Genomic DNA, 22,288 nt, shown 5'->3' on the forward strand with positions numbered 1-22,288 from the left:
CTCAAAAGTCCCAGCATAGTCTTTGTTCTCTGGTTTATTCTCATGAAGAGTGTTTTGATCAAGTGTAGCAAGCTTAGAAAGTCAAAATACAACATTTGTGGTTCACAGAGTAAAGGGGCACCAGGAAGTGGAATGGAGCTGAATGCTGTGTTCAAAGATATTAAATGGAATTAACTGAGTGGTGACCATGGGACAAGGACCCACTAAGCTAAACTTTGCAGTTGTACAAGGGAGAGTTATATTGTGTTAGGCATTATTAGGACCTGCTTATTGTTTTCATTTGGACGTAAAGAGATATTAATATGTATCAAATTGACAAGGGATAGATTCTGATGACTGAAGAGGTCATTAAAGAAGTTGAGGCTTGGCACCATGAAGAAAGCCTATGAGACTATTGGTAAAGCCTAGTTGCAGTGGAAGACCCCAGTATATTGGAGATGCCAGTACTATGGAATGACCACCAAAAATAGCAGCAGCAGTGGAGTGGAGTCGACCAGAGCCTAGAGTTCTACAAAGGACAGAGCTGGAGATGTGACTCAAACCCTTTGGAAGAGCCCAGAAAAAGATCACGTGTGGATCCCAGATATTGGAACAAGAAGCTGTAAAGTTGAAGTTGTGTTGTTAGATGTTAGAGATGTCAGAGCTGTGGGCTATCTGCTGAGGAAAGCTGCAAACAGGGAGTAGAAACAGCCCAAAAGAAGTTGTTGCAGTCACCAAAGATGAAGGAGTTGTAGATCTGAAGAGTACTTTGACATCAGACATGGAGGTGCAGAGGTTGGAATTTGCCCAGCTGGTTTTTGGACTAGCTTTGATATTTCCAAAATAGTATTCCCTCACTATGACGTTTTGGAATGGTAATGTATATCCTGTAATGTTAGAGGTATATGATCTGCTTTTTGATTCTGATTTTATAGGGGATTCCAGTTAAGAAACTGCATGCATCTCAGAAGAGTCTTTGAACTTTGGACTTTTAACATTGTTGAGACTGCTATAGACAATGGGAGATTTGAAGTTGGTCTAAATGTATTTTGTATTATGTTATGGCTATGTATGGCCCCATAGACTCATGTATTTGAGCAAGCCTATGGGGACCAGGAAGTGGATTGTGGTGGTTTGAATATGCTTAGCCCAGGGAGTGGCACTATTAAGTTAGTGTGTCACTGTCGGGATGGGCTTTGAGACCCTCCTCCTAGCTGCCTGAAAGCCAGTCTTCTGGTTGCCTTCCAAACAAGATGTAGAACTCTTGCCAGCCTGGTCTCCAGAGTGAGTTCCAGGACAGCTTGGGCAATACAGAGAAACCCTGTCTGGAAAAAAACAAGAAAAAAAAAAAGTAGCTCCTCCAGTGCCATGCCTGCCTAGATGCTGCCATGCTTCCAGCCATGATGATGAAGGACTGAACCTTAGTCAGCCCCATTTAAATGTTGTTCTTTATAAGAGTTGTCTTGGTCATGGTGTCCCTTCACAGCAATGGAAACCCTAACTAAGACACTACTGTACTGCAGTGAAGATAACCCGGGAATTTCTGCTGGAGTATAGAAATATATGCTTCAGGGAAGGAGATGTCCTGCATCTTCCAGCTTTTTCTTACCTGCACATACTAGGGATGTCATGTACTCTGATTACATGTTTCACAATTTAAAAAAAAAAATGGGCACAGCACCTCTAAGCACATGCTCTGAAGAAATACACGCTATAGACTCTTGACACTGCAGGGTCACGCTTCTCCTACTTGCCATCCAGGCAGGGCTTCCCTGGAGAGGTATAGGTGTAGATGGCACTAGGCTCATCCCAGAAAGGGTGGGAGGTAGATCCACAGGATGTTCCATCTGGATTCTAGAACTTTCCTAGATGTCCTGGCCAGGATAAGGGTACGGGCCTTCAAACAGGTGGACATCTGGGCCCTGAGAAAAAAGCATGGGCACCACTGGCTATTTGAATTCTTTTTCAGGCAGGCAATGGAGCTGGGTCCAGCCCTTGGAATATCTTTGATGTCTTAACTGAATACCGAGGCCTGTCCTGGAGGTGAGTCAACCCAGAAGCCCCTGAGCCTTCTAGAAAACCTCGGTGGGAGATGGGCCATCTTTCTACAACAAATTTCCAAATTCAATTTATTTGCTCCCCCCACCCCCAAGACTATAATACCTGTATCAGGAGGTAGTGTTGCCTGGACAGGAGTTTGTGGGGGGAGGGGTAAACGTGCACATCTCCCTTGGAGGCTTAGCCTTGGGTCGGGAGACCCTGACTCTCCTAAAGGCACTCTTTTCCAAGCTAAGTAGCGAAGAGAAAGATCCAGGGTAAGCTATGGGCGGTAATGGAGAGGCCAAGTGGTCCCTTGCTGGCCCCAAAAGAATCCCTCTGGATTGGGAAATGTAATGAAAGAGACCAACTTGGTTCTCCCTGCTCCAACATCAGAGCGGGCTCAAAGCTGGAAAGTACAGTAACAGCAGCAGCAACAGTTTAAGTTCTCTTGTCTGTTTGCTCCGGTGTCCAGGGAGGGAGGAAAAGAATAGCATTTCTTCGACGGATAAAGGGCGAATCCACCGGGCTGTGATTCAGAAGGGCACTCTGTCTTGCTTGGCATTTTAAACCGTCATTTTCTTTCTTGCTTCTCACCAACAGTGTGGGCGGGGATGAGACCATCAAAACCGTGACCACCCTACCCAGTGAGTACCCTGGTGCTCTGGGCGGCAGGCTACGCCTGAGCCCACTGCGCCTCCCGCTGGCAGTCGCCAGCCTCCCAAGGCAGCAGGATGCAGCTGTGTGCAGTAGGGAGCGCTGCTTCCCGGAGGCTGCCTTCTCGGCTTAGCTCCTGAGCTAACTAAAACTTTGGCGGGTTTTGTTTGCTTTTATGTGGGTCCCCCACCCCCACCCTCAACGGGAAATCGCCTTTATCCAATAAATGAATTGCGTGAGGAAAGAAAGGATGACTTAAACCAAATCTCAGGACAGATCATTTAAAAGTAATCCAATAAAGAAGGCATTCTGGACCTAGAGCGAGGGGTAGGGTTGCGGGCGTGGGGTGGGGGTGGGAGGTGGGGGTTGGGGGTGGGGTTTAAGCATCTCTGCTCACAAGACCTTACTGTGTAAACCCGCAGCACTTGCAGCAGTGCGAGATGAAACTACCTTGCTTGGGCAGTGCAAACATTGCCATATTTATTAGGCAATATTTACAGTGTATTCTTTGCTTCTCAGAAACCTTTAAGGAGTTTACCTGGGAGGCACTTGATTGGTTTTATTCTATTTTTTCTGATAGATATAGATATAGATATAGATATAGATATAGATATATAGATATGTATCAGGAAAAAATATATATCCCTTTGGTACATTATCTTTTTTTTTAAAGATTTATTTATTTATTACATGTAAGTACACTGTAGCTGTCTTCAGACACACCAGAAGAGGGAGTCAGATCTTGTTAAGGATGGTTGTGAGCCACCATGTGGTTGCTGGGATTTGAACTAAGGACCTTTGGAAGAGCAGTCAGGTGCTCTTACCTGCTGAGCCATCTCACCAGCCCAGTACATTATCTTGACCTAAGACACAATTTGAGTTTTAAGCCAGCAAGTTTAGACAATAGGGATATGATACATAATGTCCACACTGGCACACCTGATCAGACCTCAGGTCTGTTATCTATTTTAGTTCTTAGAAAACTGTGTTGAATTTAAATAGGTACAGTTCTGTGTCATGAGAACTCCTTGTTCCCTGTTGCCAGAAGGTGACAGACTGCTCCCGTGAGTGTGATGAACTTGGCTTTGAGATGACCCAGCAAGATGGCTGGACAACATATTGTTCAAGATCATTCACCAAAGTGCTTTATAAATGACATCAACAGTGTCGCCCACTCAGGAGGACTCCCCCTAATGCACTTAGCTTAGCTGTTCAGCATTCTTTCTTAGAGGAGGGAGGACCACCTGATCATAGAGCTTCAGGATTCAGTGCATGACAGCTGTGTAAACAGGTAAAATGTGCTGTGTCGGTACAAGGTCAGGACAGAACTTAGCCCCAATGCCTTTTTAAATTTAACCCAGCAGATGCTGTAGGATAGGGTGTGTGGGAGACAGACCTCTGCCCTGATCAGCAAGTCTCCAGGGCGAGGTATGCCACCACAAAGACAGACACATGAATTGATCATCAACAAGTATGGATGAAAAAGTCTGTATTGTGGAAAAAAATCAGCAAGAAAATTGAGATTGGGTGTGGGGACAGAAATGTTAGAAATGAAAATACCCAGTGAGACAAATAACCTAATGAAAGCATTGCTAAAAGCTGTAACCAAATAGGGAAAACATCGGGAATAGGGGACAAGACTAATGAACTCTCTAATCACACATCATTTAAAGAAATAAATGAATTTGACCACAATGTCTAAGAATTCTGGGGTATGATCGAGAGGCCAAATCTAAGAATGGATAAGATAGAAAGAGATGAAATAAATTCTAAAGGAATGTGGAATTATCCAGGTAAGTTTATAGCACAAGATTTCTCAAATCTAGAGAAAAATTCAAGCACAAGAGAGCCAAAATAGAGTCAACCAAAGAACCTCTCCACAATGTGTTATAGTCAGTGTATCAGAAGTTAAAAGCAAACAATATTAATAGCTGTAAACAGGGAAGGCTAACTCACCCACAAAGGCAACTACATCAGAATGGCAGCAGATCTCATTAGCAATCATAAAAGCCAGGAGGGCATAAAATAATGTAGTTCAAGCCCTGAAGGTAAATAACTGCCAATCAAAATTGCTATACCAGCAAAACCATCTTTAAAGTTTGATTAAAAGATGACATTTTAAGAGCAAAATGAAGAAATAACTTTGATGAAGAAAAGCCCAGAAATGGACAGATTCACTAATGAATTCCACTGAGCTTTTAGAGAAGAGCTAACAGCTACCCTAAAACCACCCCACAACATGGAGAGGGCAAGAACACCACCTCACGCATTCCACAGAACAAGTAGCAACATGCCAACACTGCTGAACACAAGGGTAGCAAAAAGTAAATAAATAAATAGATAAATAAATAAATAAATAAATCCATTTTCTTTGTGATTATAGATACCGAATTCTTAGTAAAATACTTGTAAATTACATTCAAGAACACATTGTGACCATATGCAAGTTAGTTTCTTTCTTTCCAGAGATACAAGGATGCATTGCCATATACAAATTAGTATGGACAGAAATCACATGATGGTCTCAGTAGATGCGGGAAAAGACTTCAGCAGTAAAATCCCAAAAGAAACAAGGGCCTGAATGTGGTAAATTATTATGTGCTATGCATATTCTCAGCCTATGGGTCCTAACCCTTCTGGGGGTTTAACAAACTATTCACAGGGGCCACCAAAGGCCATCCTGCATGTCATAAATTTACATTACAATTCATAACAGTAGCAAAATCACAGTTACAAAGTAGCAACAAAAGAACATGAGCTGCATTAAAGAGTCTCAGCATTAGGAAGGTGGAGAGCCACTGGTGTGGAGTCTCAGACTGCTCAACATTCTGTTCTATGCTAGGCTGTAGAGTTGGGGCTCTGCTCTGTCCTCCACACTCAGTGTTCAAAGGAACTTGACAGTTGGCTGAGTAATCCCAGCACCTACAAGGCTTGGGTGGGAAGATCACCAGTTGAGGATAGCCTGGGCTATATAGGTGTCCCTGTGGCAAAACAGCGGGCAAAAAGGGTTTGGGGCCATTGGTAAACATGTCCCTTGTATTTCCAGACATTCTCCGGGGATTCAACCCCTCCTTGAAGGGCTTCTCTGTTGGCACTGGGAAAGAAAACACTCCCCGAGCATCCTTCAACCAGGCCGTAGCAGGAGCCAAATCTAAGTGAGCCTGGGTGTCCTGGAGGGAGTGCATGCTGGGAGGACGGAAGTGAGGGGTCCTGGGGAAGGCTTGCTGTGTTGTAGGCTGTGAGAGGCTTGGCTGGGTAAGGAGCTGGCGTGGGCTCTCCTGGGAGCATCCCTTGCTGTCAGACACACAGACCTGGCCAGTGTACACTCAACCCTACCCTAGCAGCTAGTCACATTCCTCTGATGCCACACATACACTTGAAGCAGATCACCCAGCCTCCTCTGTAGACTTTATTCCCTTACAAAGCAGTGGCTGTAAGTAGTGAGTCCCGGTTAGCTTGTTGTTGCTGGTTTTGAGTCCTACATGCCCTGTCTTCATCAGAGAGGCATCTGGGACTCTGTGGCCCATGTACTTCCTGTGTCATAGGGAGAACACTGACAGGAGGCCCTCGGTGACAGCCACATTTCTTCTGTAGCCTCTGCAAACCTCTGAAGCAAAGAGGCAAGGCTGTTGCGAGCCCCTCTGTGGAAATTGTGACATTGACCCCATCTTAGATGTGAAAGCTCTGGCCTGCTGTACTCCTGCAAAGCCTGATGGTGGACCCAGCACTAATTCACCAGGGCTGCAGGGCTCAGATTTCAAGCTCCATAGTGCCACCCTGCCTCAGCTCTGCTTGCACACTTTTCAAAGCCTTGGAGTGTTCCTTGGAGCCTTGTTTCCTAGCCAATGAACATACAACACCACACCCAGCTAAACAGAACATGGAAAAAAAAAAAAACTTTCTGTTTTACCAATTTTTCTTCCAGATTCAGCCCAGGCCACACTTCTCTGCATGAGTCTAAGGTCCTTGTAGTTTGGTTCCTAGATTCTCTGGGATTTTCCCAGCTTTATAAGCCATCTCTAAGTAGCTTTCACGTTTGTGCCCCATAGGAAAGACAGATCATACCAAACCAAATAGGTTTTAGAACGAATTTGAAGGCTGCTTCTCCCTTTGGCAGGGATAGGGGTGGAAGTGTTTTGCCATTTACAAGCTAAAGGTTGCTTTAACATTAACAGAATGTCTCTATTCCAGGTAAGTACCGCTGGTAGCAGCAGAAGTAAAGGAGTTCTAAGCATGGTTAGGTCAGGGAGGCACACATGCACGAATGGACTCTCAGAGGCAAGGACCTATGATAGCCACAGTAAACATGTCTCATGGCCTTCAATCTGTGACTGTACTTTTTCCTAGGCTCTAGGGAAGGCATCCAGGTGACAGAGAAAAGCAGGGGCAGACCAGTTGTTCCCATAGTGCACTTGAAACTATAACACAAAGAATCTATATGGCCCCAACAAGTACAGCAACCAGACCCAAGGGTCTTGCAGGCTTTATTCCAGGCCTGATCATAGCCCTTCATATACACACAGCAGTGCCTGAGTACCTTGCAGAATTCCTTCATGATTGTTGTCAGTAGCTCTGTCAGATGGGCAATGTAGAGGGCTGACTCCCTGTTTTGTCAGTGATTAAAAACTAAGCCCCTGAGCCATGGAGCAACGCATTCTAAACCCTGGTCCAAAGGAAAAGGGTTGCCCTGGCAACCTCCCATCCACAGGTAAGAAGCAAGTTAAGTGATTGATTCAGGGTCACCCCCCACCCCCAAGTATCTGATACCCGGTGTTCTGGCCAGGATCAGAGCAACTGTGCTGGTAGAGAGCTGTGTTGAGCATGGTGCCAGGGAACTTTGTGGATGGTGAGAGTAACAATAGACATCATTCTAAGGATGCTTGCCTTGTGGTAGCTTCCTTAGAATCATGTGACCCTCATCTGACTCTCTCAACTCCACGAAGAAGGCACTGCCACTGCTTTATTTGACAAAGGAAAGCCCTGGGTTTGTAAGGTAAAGGTCTCCAAGGTGGTTATGGATAGACCTGGCATTCAAACCCTTGTTATCTAGCAGAACAGCAGCTCTTATCCAAGGGGCCGCTTGGATTTCATTTGTACCTACAATGACTTTCCATGAACAGGTCTTTATGTTACTGTCTTTGCTTTACAGTATAGATACTGAGCCTAGGGCCTTGTTCACACTAAGCAAGCACTCTGCCACTGAAGTTATCCCCAGCTCTGTCATCATTTTAAACTGACATCACCTTTGGAGGTTGGGGGCTAGGTGGGCCATGACATCTGTTCACATGAGCATTAATTGAGTGGCAGATGATGTAAAATAAATACATAGCTACCTATTTGCTTTGAACAAGCCTGGCTTGGAAGAGAAACCAAGAGTTTATCATTAACTATACCAACACAAAAATAAATGCACCAAGAGTCAACCTCAAACGTGCAGGCCTTTATCTCTCTTGAGCGGTCCATCCTCCCCAGTGAAGCCTGGGTGGGGATGAAGCTATGGTGAAGCCTGGGCGGTGATGAAGCTATGTGTGGTGGGACTTCAGTGCTGCCCCAACCTTCCTCTCCTAAGTCAATTGCCAATCGCTTTCTCTCTCTGCTACACTGATATCCTAGACTTTGATTCTCATTCATCTCCTTACGGTATTCCCACAGTGACTTAGCTGATCAGGCCAGAAAGCTGGTGAACCTGATGAAGACAGACACGGTGAGTCTGGGAACATCAAGGATCCATAGAGCAGCAGGATACACCCACAGACACAGAGAAGTCAGCAGGCGGGGAAGCGGGGCAAAGGGCTCAGGCCAGGTTTCTAGCAGAATCTGGGCCTCTGTACCCCTGTTCCTTTGCATATCGAGTCCCCATTCTCTGTACTAGCCAGGGCTCAGAATAAACATGTAAAAAGATACAGCACAGTCCTCTCCTAGAAGAGCTTAAAAGAGGAGACAAACATGAAGAAGCAAGATAATGAAACAGTTGACTCATATTTTGTAAAGAGTTGCGCACAGAGTAGAAGTGGGCACAACGGGGACAGGACCCCTGATTGGGGGGTTCAGAAAAGAAACAGAGGTGTTTGAGCTGGGTTCTAAAAACTGAGTGTGAGATCCTCTCTCAGATAAAAGATCAAAGTGAAGGCTCAGTGCAGACCTGGTTGGGGAGAGTGAAGGCTCAGTGCAGACCTGGTTGGGGAGGCGGCATCCAGTGGATAAAATAACAAAAGTAGTGGGTCACGCTTGGTTATTTTTATGTGATGTGATGCACCACCCCCATCCCCAAATCCATTATTAGGAACATTTCAGAATATGTCTATGCCTGATGTCAGGCTTTCCTGATCTGCTACACACACACACACACACACACACACACACACACACACACACACACACACATACACACACACACACCATATGTCTTTCACACTCATTTGGAGGCTGTGAACACCACACCCACCATTGACCATGGTGTTGTAGAATGCTTATGCCCACATCCTTCCATGCAACCCTTCAAACACTTCTCTAGACCTCTCTTGCAGGAAGTTCTAGAGGTGGCAAACTCCTGGAAACTCTATGTTGCTCTGACCTGCCACTCCAACTGGAAGTTTGCTTTCTTTCTTCCTTTCTTCCTTTCTTCCTCCCTTCCTCCCTTCCTTCCCTCCTCCTCCTCCTCCTTCTTCTTTCTTCTTCCTTCTTCTTCTTTCTTCTTCTTCTTCTTCTTCTTCTTCTTCTTCTTCTTCTTCTTCTTCTTCTTCTTCTTCTTCTTCTTCGTCTTCTTTCTTTTTTCTTCTTCTTTCTCTCTCTTTCTCTTTCTCTCTCTCCTTTCTTTCTTCCTTTCTTCCTTCCTTTCTTTCTTTCTTTCTTTCTTTCTTTCTTTCTTTCTTTCTTTCTTTCTTTCTTGGGTTTTTTGAGACAGGGTTTCTCTGTGTATTTCTGCATGTCCTGGAACTCTCTCTGTAGAGCAGACCAGCTTTGAACTCAGAGAATTACCTACCTCTGCATTGCTAGTGCCGAGGAGAACACCTTGCACCACAATGTCCAGACCCAGCTGGGATTTCGCACAGGCACCTTTAACTCATGGGCTAAGGAAAGTTCCTTCTTAATGGAAGATGGTCCTTCTTCTGTAAAGCTATTAGAACTCCAGATTTCTAGAAGACTCTAGAACAACCTTCCCTTCCTAGGGTCAGGACCTAATTCCCTATCTTCCATGCAAAACTCAAAAGAACTCCTCATACCAGGGTGGTTGGAGACAGACCTGTGCCTGCTGTGCCAAAACCCAGTTTGTACTCTATGACATGTGGGGAACTGCCTTTACGAGGGTTTCCTCCCTAACCCTACTTATTTCTATTCATTTCAGAAAGTAAACTTTCAGGAAGACTGGAAGATAATCACTGTGTTTATAGGAGGCAATGACCTCTGTGCTTCCTGCCGTGACCCGGTAAATCTTCAGCCCCTCACGCCCAGGAAAGACTCCATAGTTGGCCACTGGGTCCTGGAACAGCATAGATAGGTCAGGACTCTGTACATGGCTTGGCATGAATCCAACTGAGGATTCATTAATCTTAAGGCCCAGAGGACATTCACCTGGAAGATTGGTCCTGATGAAGTTCCCTACGGAGGGAGCCTGATCATATCATTCTAGAAAACTAGATAACCTTGTGTTAAGAAAGACTTGCTTGTTTTTATAACCAGTTACAGGTTGGCTCCTTTCTGCAGTATTTACCGGCCTTGCCAATTGCACCTTTGTGCTATCTCTAGAGAAAGTGATTTCCAGTAAGGTTCAGGTCTACACCTCTTGGGGCTGATGGAAAACCCACAACGGTGTTCCTCTATGGCTGTCACATGTATTCTTCCTGGATTCTCAAGTCCCTCTGAAGGGGATCCCTTAAACCAAACCACCTGTGAGTCTCACACCCACACCTGTGCCACATGCTATGCCCAGAGGTGAGCAGTGGCAGACGAGACACAAGCTCTGTCCTTGGGGTTTCCTTTAGCCAGGGGCCAGAAACAAGCAATTTTTAATAGCACATTGGGTTTTGATGATGCATAAGTAACTCCAAAATCAAAGTAGCTGTGGCATATGGAGAGCAAGGGGGCTTGTCAGCACATAGTGCAGGAGACCTGCTAGCTGGGCATGTGTCTTGGTTAGGGTTTTATTGGCAACTCCCCCCCCCCCAGTGGCAAACAGCCTTTATCAAGAGTCACAATAAGCAGTCTGTGGCCTGAGGCCCATAGGTAGAGCTCTACATAGTCCATCCTTGAGCAAAGTGGCCAGTGTCCTGGGCTGGGAGGGAGATGGGGCTCTGTGCCGGCTTCCCCACAGCCCTGGGGTATGTGCTGAAGTGGGTCACCAGGCCAGAGGTCATGAGGAAGCCTCCAGCTAGGCATGAGGTTGAACCCTGCCGTTCTGAGGAATCACAGTTCACATGAGCAAGCAGCATGACCTCTTCTCCACAGATGCCTCCTCTGAGGGAGCAGTGAGCTTGAGCATGGGGGAGGGCTGAAGCCACAGTCAGGCTGGGAGCTCTCAGTGTCAACAGACAGGCCAGGCTCAAAGGTCTCAGGCCCTTCAGGGGCAGGTCGCTCTTCTCTGGCATTTAAGTTTTGGCAATTCTTTTTTGTTGTTGTTTTTGTTTTTTTGAGACAGGGTTTCTCTGTATAGCCCTGGCTGTCTGCTCACTTTGTAAACCAGGCTGGCCTTGAACTCAGAAATCTGCCTGTCTCTGCCTCCCAAGTGCTGGGATTAAAGGCGTGTACCACCACTGCCTGGCCCAAGGCAACTTTTACCAGAACATTTAATTGGGGCTGGCTTACAGGTTCACAAGTTCAGTTCATTACCATCAAGCATGGCAGCATGCAGGCAGGTATGGTGCAAGAGGAGCTGAGAGTTCTACCTCTCCTACCTAAGGCAGCTAGGAGAAGACTGTCTTTCAGCTTTTGGGTAGCTAGGATTAAGGGTCTTAAAGTCTATGCCCACAGTGACACACCTACTTCAACAAGGCCACACCTCCTAATAGCGCCTCTCCCTGGGCCAAGAATTTTCAAACTACCACAGGGAGTGAGGGACTAAAAGAGTGAGGCAGAAGGATGCCCAGAGGATGACCTGTCCCCAAACCCTTACAATAACTTTCCTGATATCAGAATCATGTAGGGCTAGTGACTTTAAAGCTGATATTTAAAGATCTCATGGGAGAGCCTGTCAAGGCTCCTGGGGACAGGTAAAGCTTTGGAACCTTCGTCCCCCTCACAGCTTCCTGAGGGACACTGCTTTAACCTATTGTAAGGTGGGGTTCTTGGATGCGATTCACCCAGAGAAGGGGTTCCACTGATTTTTTTTCAGTGCTCTGAAAGTGGGGCTCGGAATGAAGGCCTAGTCAAGCATGAAGACCTGAAGATAAATTTCCTATCATCCACATAAGAAGCCAGCTGTGTCTGTAAACACCTGTAACCCCAGTGCTTGGGAGAGACAAAAGTATTCCTGGGGCTTGCTAGCCAATCCAGTCTAGCTGAACAAATAAACTTCCAAATTCAGTAGAAGACCCTGCCCCCCAAAATGAGAAAGACATCTGATGTGAACTACTGGACTCCATACACACACACATAGATGTCACCTGTATACATCCATCCCCTCTCCCTCCCTCCCTTCTTCCCCCTCATACACACACAGTTCTAAAACCACAGATAAAAAAAAATCAAAGTGTATTTCTGTTTGGAGGCTCCCCATGCACCCTCGAGGCACTTAGAAGTGATTGATGCACCTGAGACTCAGAAGAGGGCAGGTGGTAGAACCAGATCTTGAGGTCATCCGCTTCAGTAGCCCCATTTCAGAGGAGCTATACAGGGTATCTAAGGCTATCAATACTAAATCAATTCAGAGGTTTCCCACCCACCACCACCCCCCCCCCCGGCTCTAGGCAAAAGGAAAGACTCTTTCCTGAGGGTCATGATGAATGCAAGCATTGTAGCTAGGACCCCCCAAAGATTAACCCTCTGTTTCACTATTGCCAACTCTGATTAAAATATAGAAAGAGGAGAAGCCAAGCCAGGAAGCAGTCCTGCACATAGGGAGGAGATGGGGGATGCACGGGGCTCATGAGATTTTTCCTCTGCCCACAGAGTCGCTTTTCTCCCCAAAACTTCGTAGACAACATCAAGAATGCCCTGGACATCCTCCATGCAGAGGTATGGAAGTTAGACCACACAGGCCTCTGAGTTGCTCCATCAGAGCTGTTGTCTGTGACCTCGGAGGCCTCCCAGCAGTTCTGAGAGCTACTTGACAGACACCTGCATGTATGCTCTAGCATCCTCGGAGAGCAGAAATAAGAGAGGAAGGAAGTGGGTGGGGCCAGGAGGAAGTCACAAACTCTGAGCTCCAGCCCCGATGTGAGAAGCAAGAAGCCAATGCCATCTTACCATATTATCTTGGTGACTGATTCTGTTTCGGCAGGTTCCCCGGGCCTTTGTGAACATGGTAAAGGTGATGGAGATCTCCCCCTTGAAAGAACTGTTCAATGAACCTACAGTCTCATGCCCACGGCAAATCCTCAGGTCTGGTGGCAACTTCACCCATGTTCCTGAAAGGACTGTGGACCTTGGCAGATTCTTTTAGGAACCCCCAGGGTAGAGTATAAGGGTAGAGTAGAACTACCCCATATTTTAACCTGAAAAGGCCTCCCTGGGGGACATACAGCTCGGGTTATCTTCTGTAAACATCACTATAGACCTCAGCAGTCTCTCTGAGAGCGCACATAAGGAGTCTCTGCCTGCTCCCGAGTCAGCCACATGGCCCCTTCATCAAGGAAGAGAGAGAGGGTATTAAGAATAGGATCACTCAGCCCACAGCATCTAGAGCAGAGTGACCATCTCCTAGAGGCTGGTCCCCAGGACAGACAGTGTTTCTGAATGGCATGTGTGTGCTCCAGGTGGGACAAACACAAATCAGAGTAAGAAAGATGTGAGATCAGAATTGGCGAGATCCAGGGGTGAATCTTCTCTCAGAGAACAGAAGATTCTGGTCCTCAGAAGGGTGGTCCTAGGAGGCTGGTGCCGTCAACTCTCAGCCTCCAGACCCAACAAAAGATGGAGTTCATCTCTAGCACCAGACAAGTCTGTAACCTTTGGAAGGAGGATGCTTTTCTAACTGGTCATGGTGGCTGTGCAAGCCTTCCTCCCCTGCCCTCTAGCCCTCATCATGTTCCTGGGCACACCACATGGCCATTAGTCACCTGAGTGTGGTGATTATCCTCCACAGCCTGTGAGCACTGAGTCACTGCCACCACAGCATAGGGGCGCAGGGGCTGTTTGCAGATGAGCTGAATGAATAATTCACAAGGGCCAGTCTTGTTCTTGGAAATTAAGGAGGTATACTGGCTGATCCCTGGAGAACTATGCCAGATCTTCCCTAGAGGAGTAGGGCAGACTGCACAGATTCCCTAGAGAAGGCTCAGGATACTGTGAGCAGACACACACGCTGCCTGCCAGGGCTGCTGTCAGGCATGCTAATTTGCAATGCTGACTCATCTACTAGATCCCACTTTCTCTAGTCACTGGAGCACATGGAGAGTTTGGTATATACATTCCACTTGAGAATAGGTTTCCCACCACCACCACCTCCAAAGCCTCCTGTTACGGGTCACTGCAGAGATTTGAAGGCCACTAAAACCGGTTTGGAGAAGTTTCTTGCCAAGTGCATTTGAAGAGGAGAATGTCTGTGTTGATAAGATCAAGAGCTTCCTTGTTTCGAGACTGCCCTCTCTGCCCCTCCGCCTTTCTGTCTTGGTGGCCAAGCTCCCTCTCTGCTACTCCATCTACACAGAGCCACCCGGGCTAGGATCACTTTATACCCAGGGTGGAAGTCCAGATTTGCCAGATCTGGACAAACCAGAGTGGAGTTGCAGACTGACAGAGCCGTTTAATTCAGTGACTTCTTAGTCAAGTCCCAGCTCCCACCAGTGTCAAGTCAATATGGCTGTGTGACCTTGAGGATGTTACTTAACCACTGAAACTTGGTCATCTCCTCTTCCTGATGTCCTCCGTAAATTCAGGACCTTGCATGTGCTAGGGAAGTCTGCTATCACTGAACTATATGCCCAGCCCTTTTCGCTTTTGTCTTTTTTTAAAGGGAGGGTCTTGTATATCCCAGGCTGGCTTCAAACTGGTCCTTGAGCTGAGAATGACTGCTATGCCTACACTTCTGATCCTCCTGCCTCTACCAACTAGAGTCCTAGGATTACAAGCAGAGACCACCACACCCAGTTTTTTAATATTGGGGATAGAACCCAAGGTTTTATGCACCCTAGACAGGCAGCCCCCAAGCCCCTTTGCTTTTTATGTTGAGATAGTGTCTTGCTCAGCTGTCTAGACTGGCTTCAAACTCATGATCCTCTTCCTTAGCCACCAACATAACTAGGATCACAGAGTGTGCCATCTTCCGATTGCTCACCTGTAAAAGGGGGACAATAAAAACTTCCGGGAAGCTGGGCAGTGGTGGCACACGCTTTTAATCCCAGCATCTGGGTGGCAGAGGCAGGCAGATGAGGTAGGCAGATCTCTAAGTTCTAGGCCAGCCTAGTCTACAGAGTGAGTTCCAGGACAGCCAGGGCTACACAGAGAAACCTTGTCTTAAAAAAAAAAATCTGGGATGATGAAGAGATTTAAACATTTTAATACATGGAGCTTGGCACTGTTAACATGAAGTGTGTACTAGCAATTACTGTTGTTGTTGTTATTATTATTGTTTAGGAGAAAGGTGTGTCTCTCTGTTCATCTTCATACAACCTTCTGGTGACTCAGCTCCATAAAAATCACTCCTACAGACACCAGGAGGAAGGTCTTGTTTCCAAGAGCAAATTCAGGCCATGGACTTTTTTTTGTTTGTTTGTTTGGTTGGTTGGTTTGTTTGTTTGTTTCTGTGACATCCTTTGATCCAGAATCAAATCCCTAATACCCTTCAACTTATAAGAAATACAGAGTCTTGGGCCAGAGATCATTCAGGATGATGACCTCAGGCTGGGGGCTCTTTGGTTTTGTTGGTAGCCAACTGTGTCCTTGTGTCCTGGGCGTTGGTGATAACGCAGAAGAACTTTCCAGCCTCATTGAAAGGAACAGGCAGTATCAGGTAAGCAGGAGGGTTTTGCCACCGTAAAGGACTCTCAGAGGTTTGTAAGCCCCACGTAGAATCAATTGATGCTAAGTCTCTTGTCCTTGGCTAAGAGAGTGGTGACTACCAAGGACTGTGCCAACTTAAATACATTCAAGGATGGCAGGAGTCAGAGAGCAGCTTCTTTGAAGCTTCAGTAAGAGATCACAGAACACACTTCACTGAACCCCATCTTCTCCTGTCTCCTCCTCCTCCTCCTCCTCCCTTAGGAAGGAACTTGAGTGTTGGTTAAGAGTAGGTAGTAAGATTTGAGACCAGTTTCACTGTGTTTTCCTCACTATTCAAACCCCTGTCTCCATCTCCTCCGGCAGAAGAAAACTGAAGAGCTCATTGCTAGCGGACGATATGACACAAGGAATAATTTCACTGTGGTTGTCCAGCCCTTATTTGAAAATGTGTCCATGCCACGGACCCCGGTAAAGAAATGAGGCATTGAGGATGAGGGGAGCCCCCAGGGTGAGCAGCTGAGTTTTCTGACATCTGTACTTGCCCCTCCCTTTCTGCCTGGTGACTAGGCGGGCGTGCCCGACAGCTCTTTCTTTGCCCCTGACTGTTTCCACTTTAATGCCAAGACTCATGCCCGCTCAGCCATTGCCCTCTGGAAGAACATGGTAAGAGCTGTAGGGTAAGAATCCTCCCTTCTGGTCCAGCTACCTGCATCTCCCTTCCTCCCCACACCCCCAGCATCTTGACCAGTCTGCTTGGTCTGCCTATTACTCATTCCTTGTCTTCTTGCTTTTTTTTTTTTTAAAGCTGGAACCTGTGGGCCACAAGACAAGACAAAATAATTTTGAAATCAAGGCCCCTATCGTGTGTCCGAACCAGGTAGAGTGGGCTCTCCTAAGAACACCCTCTGAGTATAGCATCTCCTCTGCCCAGTCAGCCCAAGCCTTCATCTTAGCTTCTCTCTGCCCACCCACCCACCCCATCTATATTCCAGGTTGACAATCCACATCATCCCCTTTGGTTAAACAGAGAGGAATGGTTGACCCAGACCCACAGTGACGTGAACCCTTTAGTGTTTTCCTCACTTCTGATGGCAAGGTCATCAACACAAGTCTAGACAGGCTACACCTCTGTTGGACAGGCAGGAGTGAAGTGGTGGCTCTTAAGGAAAGGATAGGAGATTTTCTAGGGCAAATGAGACAGGGATAACCTGTTTCCATGCAGCCCTTGGCTCATGGCCAGCTGGGAAGAGCAAGAGACCAAGCATCAGAGTGATACATGCTTGGATGGAAAGTGGAGGCAGGCAGGATGTTAAGATGGAAGTCAGAGCTAGGAAAACAGATCTTCACTCTCAGCAGAGTAGGACCCCAATTCTACTAAAAAAATGTCAGATTCTTAGAGTTTTGTAGCTGCAGCCTCACAACCCAGAATTCCTCTGGGTCCCCAAAAGGGTCCCAGGATTCTCACTGGGAACTACTGGACCAGAGATTATTTGGAGAAGAAGTTGGGGGTTGAGGAGGGTCTGCTTTTTCTTGCTTAAGTAAAAAGGAACTCAGGTTTCTATAGGGCAAAGTAGGTTTCAAATGGCAGGCACCTGGGGGTGACAGGGGTGCTGTTGGGAAGGGGTAAGGTAGAAAAAAGAGGCCCAACATCCTTAGCCAATAGGCTGAGTGCAAGAAAGAATATGGTAGCTACTTAAGGGTTAAATCTGAGTTCTGGGACTTGGTTCTGGTTGCAGAGAAGACCGGATACATCCTGGGCAGGAGCACAGGGTGGTCAGCCTTTCTGGAAGGGTCTAAGCTCTGGTCGTGGCCCTGAGGAGGCTGCGGAAGAGCATGTCTAGGCTGGTGTAACTCCTTCCATTGCTCACTCGCCTCTTCCCACAGGCCTCGCCATTTCTGAGCACTACCAAGAACAGCAACCTGGTATCTATCTATGGCTTCTCTTTGGCTCCCTGGGCAATGGGGTGGGCAGCTTCTGTTGATGGGAAGATGGGTAAGAATTCCTGAAAGAAAACAGAGGGTTCATTCCCTTTCCTAAAACCATCTCTCCACCCACACCTTCTATGGGCGAGAGTAGAATCAACCTAGCCTTACACAGCTGAAGGAAAAGGCAGACGGTGGGGTGGGCCATTTGTTCCATCCCTGAGTCTTACCTTGGATGAAAAAGAGGTCAGACTTACAGCATCTCAGCTTGGCTGATATTCAGTGTCCCTGGAGACCCCTCCCCAGGAATAGGACCCAGGGCTCTGCTGAGGAAGACTGATATCCATCCAGCTTTTCTGCTGCCTGACTCCCACCCACTTAATCCTAAGATTCTAGGATTGGCTCTTTGTATTTAGGGTTATGGAACCTGGATGGTTTGCAAAGAGAGAGCCCCTTCTGCCTCACCACCAACCTCAGGTAAGCCCCTGTCTTAGTTAAGATTTTTTTTTTGCTGTGAAGAGACACCGTGACCACAGCAACTCTTAAGAAAACATTTCATTGGGACTGGCTTATAGTTCAGAGGTTTAGTCCATTATCATCATGGCAGGAAACATGGCAGGGGGCAGGCAGACATGGCACTGGAAAAGGAGCTGAGAGTTCTACATCTGGATCAGCATGTAACAAGAAGGGAATGCTACACTGGGCCTGACTTGAGCTTCAGAGACCTCAAAGCCCCCCCCCCCCAACACCCTACACACACACCTTACACATACACCCTACACACACAATGACACACACCTCTGTAAGGCTATACCTCCTAATAGTCCCACTCCTTGTGGGCCTATAGGGGCCATTTTATTTCAGACTACCACAGCCCCTGTGACCCACCAAGATCCACCACCTCTCTGCAAAGGCATACATACCACTGAGTAATAAGCTAAGACTTCGTATGATAACCACTCAACACAATTCTATCCAGTGCTTGCTTCCAATCCTGAGTGAGCTATTTGTTCAACTTTGGCAGCATTATGCCTGGCCAAGCCCCCAGGCCATTTGTGTTAGGAACTCTTTCCCATCCTCTTGCTTTCGAGATCTAAGCAGGACACAGAGAAGACATGGGAACTCACTTGCCCATGGTTGGCCCAGTCCTGCAAGATGATGAAGTCTGGAGGTTGAGGCCAGCGAGTCCCATGAAATGGATGTCTCTATAGAAATGTGTCCTCAGTCTCTGCCTGTGGAAGGGTCTAGAAAGTTCTCTGGGCTCTTCAAAAAAGGACTTTAGGAGATTAGGGAAGGGCCTGCCATGACTATGTCTTAGATTCATGTGAAAATCTAAAACCGGGCTCTAAGTGGCCTGTATGTGAGCCAGTGCCTGTCTGGTTGGGCACTTAGGCCACCAGCACTAAAATGGAATTCTGCCTCATCTTCTCCATCCCTGCTTTGTGTCTTACAACATTTCTTAGCATCTGTTTCTCTATCTTCTAGCCTGACACAAGCTTAAGAATTGTTTGTGTCTCTTATAGGAAACTTGCATGAAAATTCTGCCAATGCAGTTTGGGCTCCTCGGTTCTACACAGTCTAAACACACATGCAGTCTTGTTTCTGGTATTGGCATGAAGCAAAAGGATAGACTGTACCCTCGGCTCTCTTCCCAGACTCAAGCATGTCTGCTTGTCTTTCAGTGCATACCCTGAGACCTGCAGACATCCAAGTTGTGGCAGCTCTGGGAGACTCTCTGACTGTAAGAACTTTTGAGCCCTGGGGGTGGGAGTGGGCCATGGGATGGTGGGGTCAGTTCCAGGCCTGCCCTCCTAACTTCCAAGCCTGTGCTCCCACCTTCCATCATCTCTTACTCTTCTGCCCTAACTCTATCCATCCAAGAGAATGGCAACAATGTAATTGATTTTTTTTTTTACAACCGCTTTGTCAAATAGATGTGCAGGAAAAAGTATTTTCAGAAATGAACTGAATATTCTCAGTTGGCAGAATTTTTGAACACCCAACAGCACTTTTTGACATATGCAAAAATATGTCATGCTGGAGAAGGTGCTGCTCCTCACTTTTAATACTGGGTGTGCTTCATCCCAGGGCTCCACCTCCTGGCAGTACAGCCGGGGCTTTATACATGTCTTCCTGGAGGTTGGTTCTAAGGGGGAAAAAATATAAATGAGGGATTTTATAGGAATCTCTCCACCACAGTGGTTACAGCCCATGTACATAAAGACCTGTGTGGTATACACGTTGGCAATTCACTCGACTTTATAAAGCACTTGAGAGTCTTCCAGTCTTTACAACTGTGATCCCAGTTGGGTCCCAAGCCTCTCCTGTGGAAAGGCTTGCTTATCATCAGTTCTGTAACTGGGTAGCCATAGCAAGGCAAGGCAAAGCTGGGAAGTGGGGGTCACAGACTAAGCCCCTTGCTCCCAGTCTTAATGCCAGTCTTGCTGCCCTGAGTGCACTGGGGCCATAGCCCCCACTTTCTCTCTGACATGTTGGTTTTCCTATGGCATTTCGTGTTCTCAAAGGCTGGCAATGGAATCGGCTCCCAAGAGGGTAACCTCGCCGATGTCTCCACACAGTATCGAGGACTGTCCTTTAGGTAATGTTGACCTTTTACTTCCTCTTCCGAGGGCTTGTTTGGTTACCTTTTTGGTTTTGTGGATCTGTTTTGTTGCCAGGGTCTCGGGGAATCTGGGTTGACCTTGAACTCTATCTGTAAGGGAAGATGACTCTGAGTGTCGGACCTCCCAGCTGCTGGGTTGCTAGTATGCACTAGCTGGGTTTAACTCCTATAAATGTACAAATCCCAAAGAGCAAGGACCAGGTCTAGAAGAGGCTTTCAGAGGGACAACAGTATATTTCTGCAAACTGTGAACATTGACTGAATAGAGAAGATATTTTACTGTTAATAATCTTTTTATTTTTTTTTAAATTATGCAGAAAAAGTAAACCAAGGTTCTTACCAAACTCCTGGGTCAGAAAATCCAACATGAAATGTGCCTGAAAAGCACCAAGTCCTTGTGTCTCCACCTGTCCATTTGCATGTCTGTTTTCATATGTTGATGCTACTATGTTTGTCTGCATGTATGTATTCATGTCATTTCACAGTCACACCTCTGCCTGTATGTATATGTACACATCCTCACTTCCAGGAGAGATGCTGGAGGCAAGTTGCAATCCATGGGTGACTCCGAGCACCTCCTGTGTGCTAGCAGAGTTAGGGACTGAGTTGGGTGTCGGGGGAGGGGGAGTATGTTAGCTGAGCACTCACCTGGCTTCCTAAATGCCACAGGGGTGGGAGAAAAGAGAGGAACCAGCCCTAGTCAGCAAGGATGAAAAGCTTCCAGGAGAAAGCGATACCCCAGCAGGATGTCAAATAAGGGAAGGTGTGAGAAAGGGTACCCCAGAGAGGAGTTCAGGTGGCTTGAGGTGTCAGGTAAACAACTGGGTGTTAGTTGTGTTTCTTTCTTTCCTAATAAAGTTCCTGGTTTTGCATGCTTCAAAGTAATTAGCGAGTATTTAAGAATTTACCTGGGAAAGCTAGACTGAAGCCTGCCACAAGAGGGCAGAGCTTTAATGAGCAGTTGGTTGCACAGGGCAAGCACTTAACCACTTCCCTTTCCAGAGAACATTCACTTCAAGGATGCTCCCTAAGAAAGAGCCGGGGAACAAGGTGGGATGGTCAGAGCTAAGGAAAGCTCCAGACATGCCTGCCAAGATAATAGAGAGGCAGGGCCAGCATGGCTTGTAGCCACCACTGGGAAGTACCTCAGCGTGAGGGCCATCTCTCCTCCCAGAGAGAGGAAACGTTCTCAGCAGAGCCCCCCACATGTCCACATGTCTTAGCTGGGCCAGTGGTCTCCAGTGGGCCGCCTGGAACAGAACAGAACCTCATTTACTCAGCCCTCCCCCGAAAGTCACTGAAGCTATGAGGGACCTGAGGGGGGGGGGGTGTTGGGGGGAGGGGAGGAGCAGGACTTACTGTAATCCAGAAGAGGCCTGGGTTACAGCAGCTGCTCCACCTCAACTAAAGGAGGCGGTGACATCATCATGTGAGGGGAAACCACACACAAATGTCAGCTCCAGAGGAACACCCTTGGGGGCAAAAGTGACTGCTGCAGCCTCACAGGTAGCTGAGATAGTGGGGCTCCCAATCCAGATACAAAGTCAGCCTTCTGGTAGACTTCTTGGGCAGCCATGCAAATGTTCAGCTATTGTCTGATCTTTCCTAGGAACGAGATACCTGAACTTTCTAGTTATAAGCCCAATTACCCATGGCCAATGACTGTTGCCATTTCAAGTTAAAACCTGAACTTGTCTTAAATGTCCCAAACATCTTCCCCTAAGTGCACCTGTGTTGAAGACAGTGTTAAGTTAGAGTCTAAGTGACAGCAGTAGACAGGCACACAGGCAGGTGTTTCTCCGAGTTCTTCCATGGGATGTTAGCTGTCCAAGAGGGGATTTCCTTTGTATTTGAGGTAAAACACTACTTACTATTTCCTTCATGTGCAGGCCAGCATAGAAAGGGCTCTGATCTGTGTTTTATGTTTGATCTTCAGTTTCCCTTAATTCTAGAATTTTCTTTGTTTGAAGTATC

General features: G+C 46.9%; 1 protein-coding gene across 2 annotated transcripts in view; it reads left to right on the forward strand.

The window, feature by feature from the left end:
- Plb1 (phospholipase B1) overlaps positions 1-22,288 on the forward strand; it is a 107,336-nt gene that overhangs the window by 78,634 nt on the left and 6,414 nt on the right. The window contains exons 20-35 of one of the 2 annotated variants that reach the window (XM_085836586.1): positions 1,949-2,022; positions 2,620-2,663; positions 5,720-5,828; positions 8,326-8,377; positions 10,019-10,099; positions 12,778-12,843; positions 13,109-13,209; positions 15,697-15,778; positions 16,132-16,236; positions 16,336-16,431; positions 16,574-16,645; positions 17,653-17,691; positions 18,108-18,168; positions 19,374-19,432; positions 20,217-20,290; positions 20,632-20,863. In XM_085836586.1, coding sequence (XP_085692712.1) covers positions 1,949-2,022; positions 2,620-2,663; positions 5,720-5,828; positions 8,326-8,377; positions 10,019-10,099; positions 12,778-12,843; positions 13,109-13,209; positions 15,697-15,778; positions 16,132-16,236; positions 16,336-16,431; positions 16,574-16,645; positions 17,653-17,691; positions 18,108-18,168; positions 19,374-19,432; positions 20,217-20,290; positions 20,632-20,695 — 1,179 coding nt within the window. In that variant the 3' untranslated portion in view covers positions 20,696-20,863. Of the gene's footprint in view, positions 1-1,948; positions 2,023-2,619; positions 2,664-5,719; positions 5,829-8,325; positions 8,378-10,018; positions 10,100-12,777; positions 12,844-13,108; positions 13,210-15,696; positions 15,779-16,131; positions 16,237-16,335; positions 16,432-16,573; positions 16,646-17,652; positions 17,692-18,107; positions 18,169-19,373; positions 19,433-20,216; positions 20,291-20,631; positions 20,864-22,288 lie in introns of those variants that run through there. The other variant, XM_021162761.2, reaches the window with a different exon arrangement.

Source organism: Mus caroli, unplaced genomic scaffold, assembly GCF_978045245.1.
Source record: "Mus caroli unplaced genomic scaffold, Mus_caroli_1 scaffold_4, whole genome shotgun sequence".
NCBI lineage: Eukaryota > Metazoa > Chordata > Mammalia > Rodentia > Muridae > Mus > Mus caroli.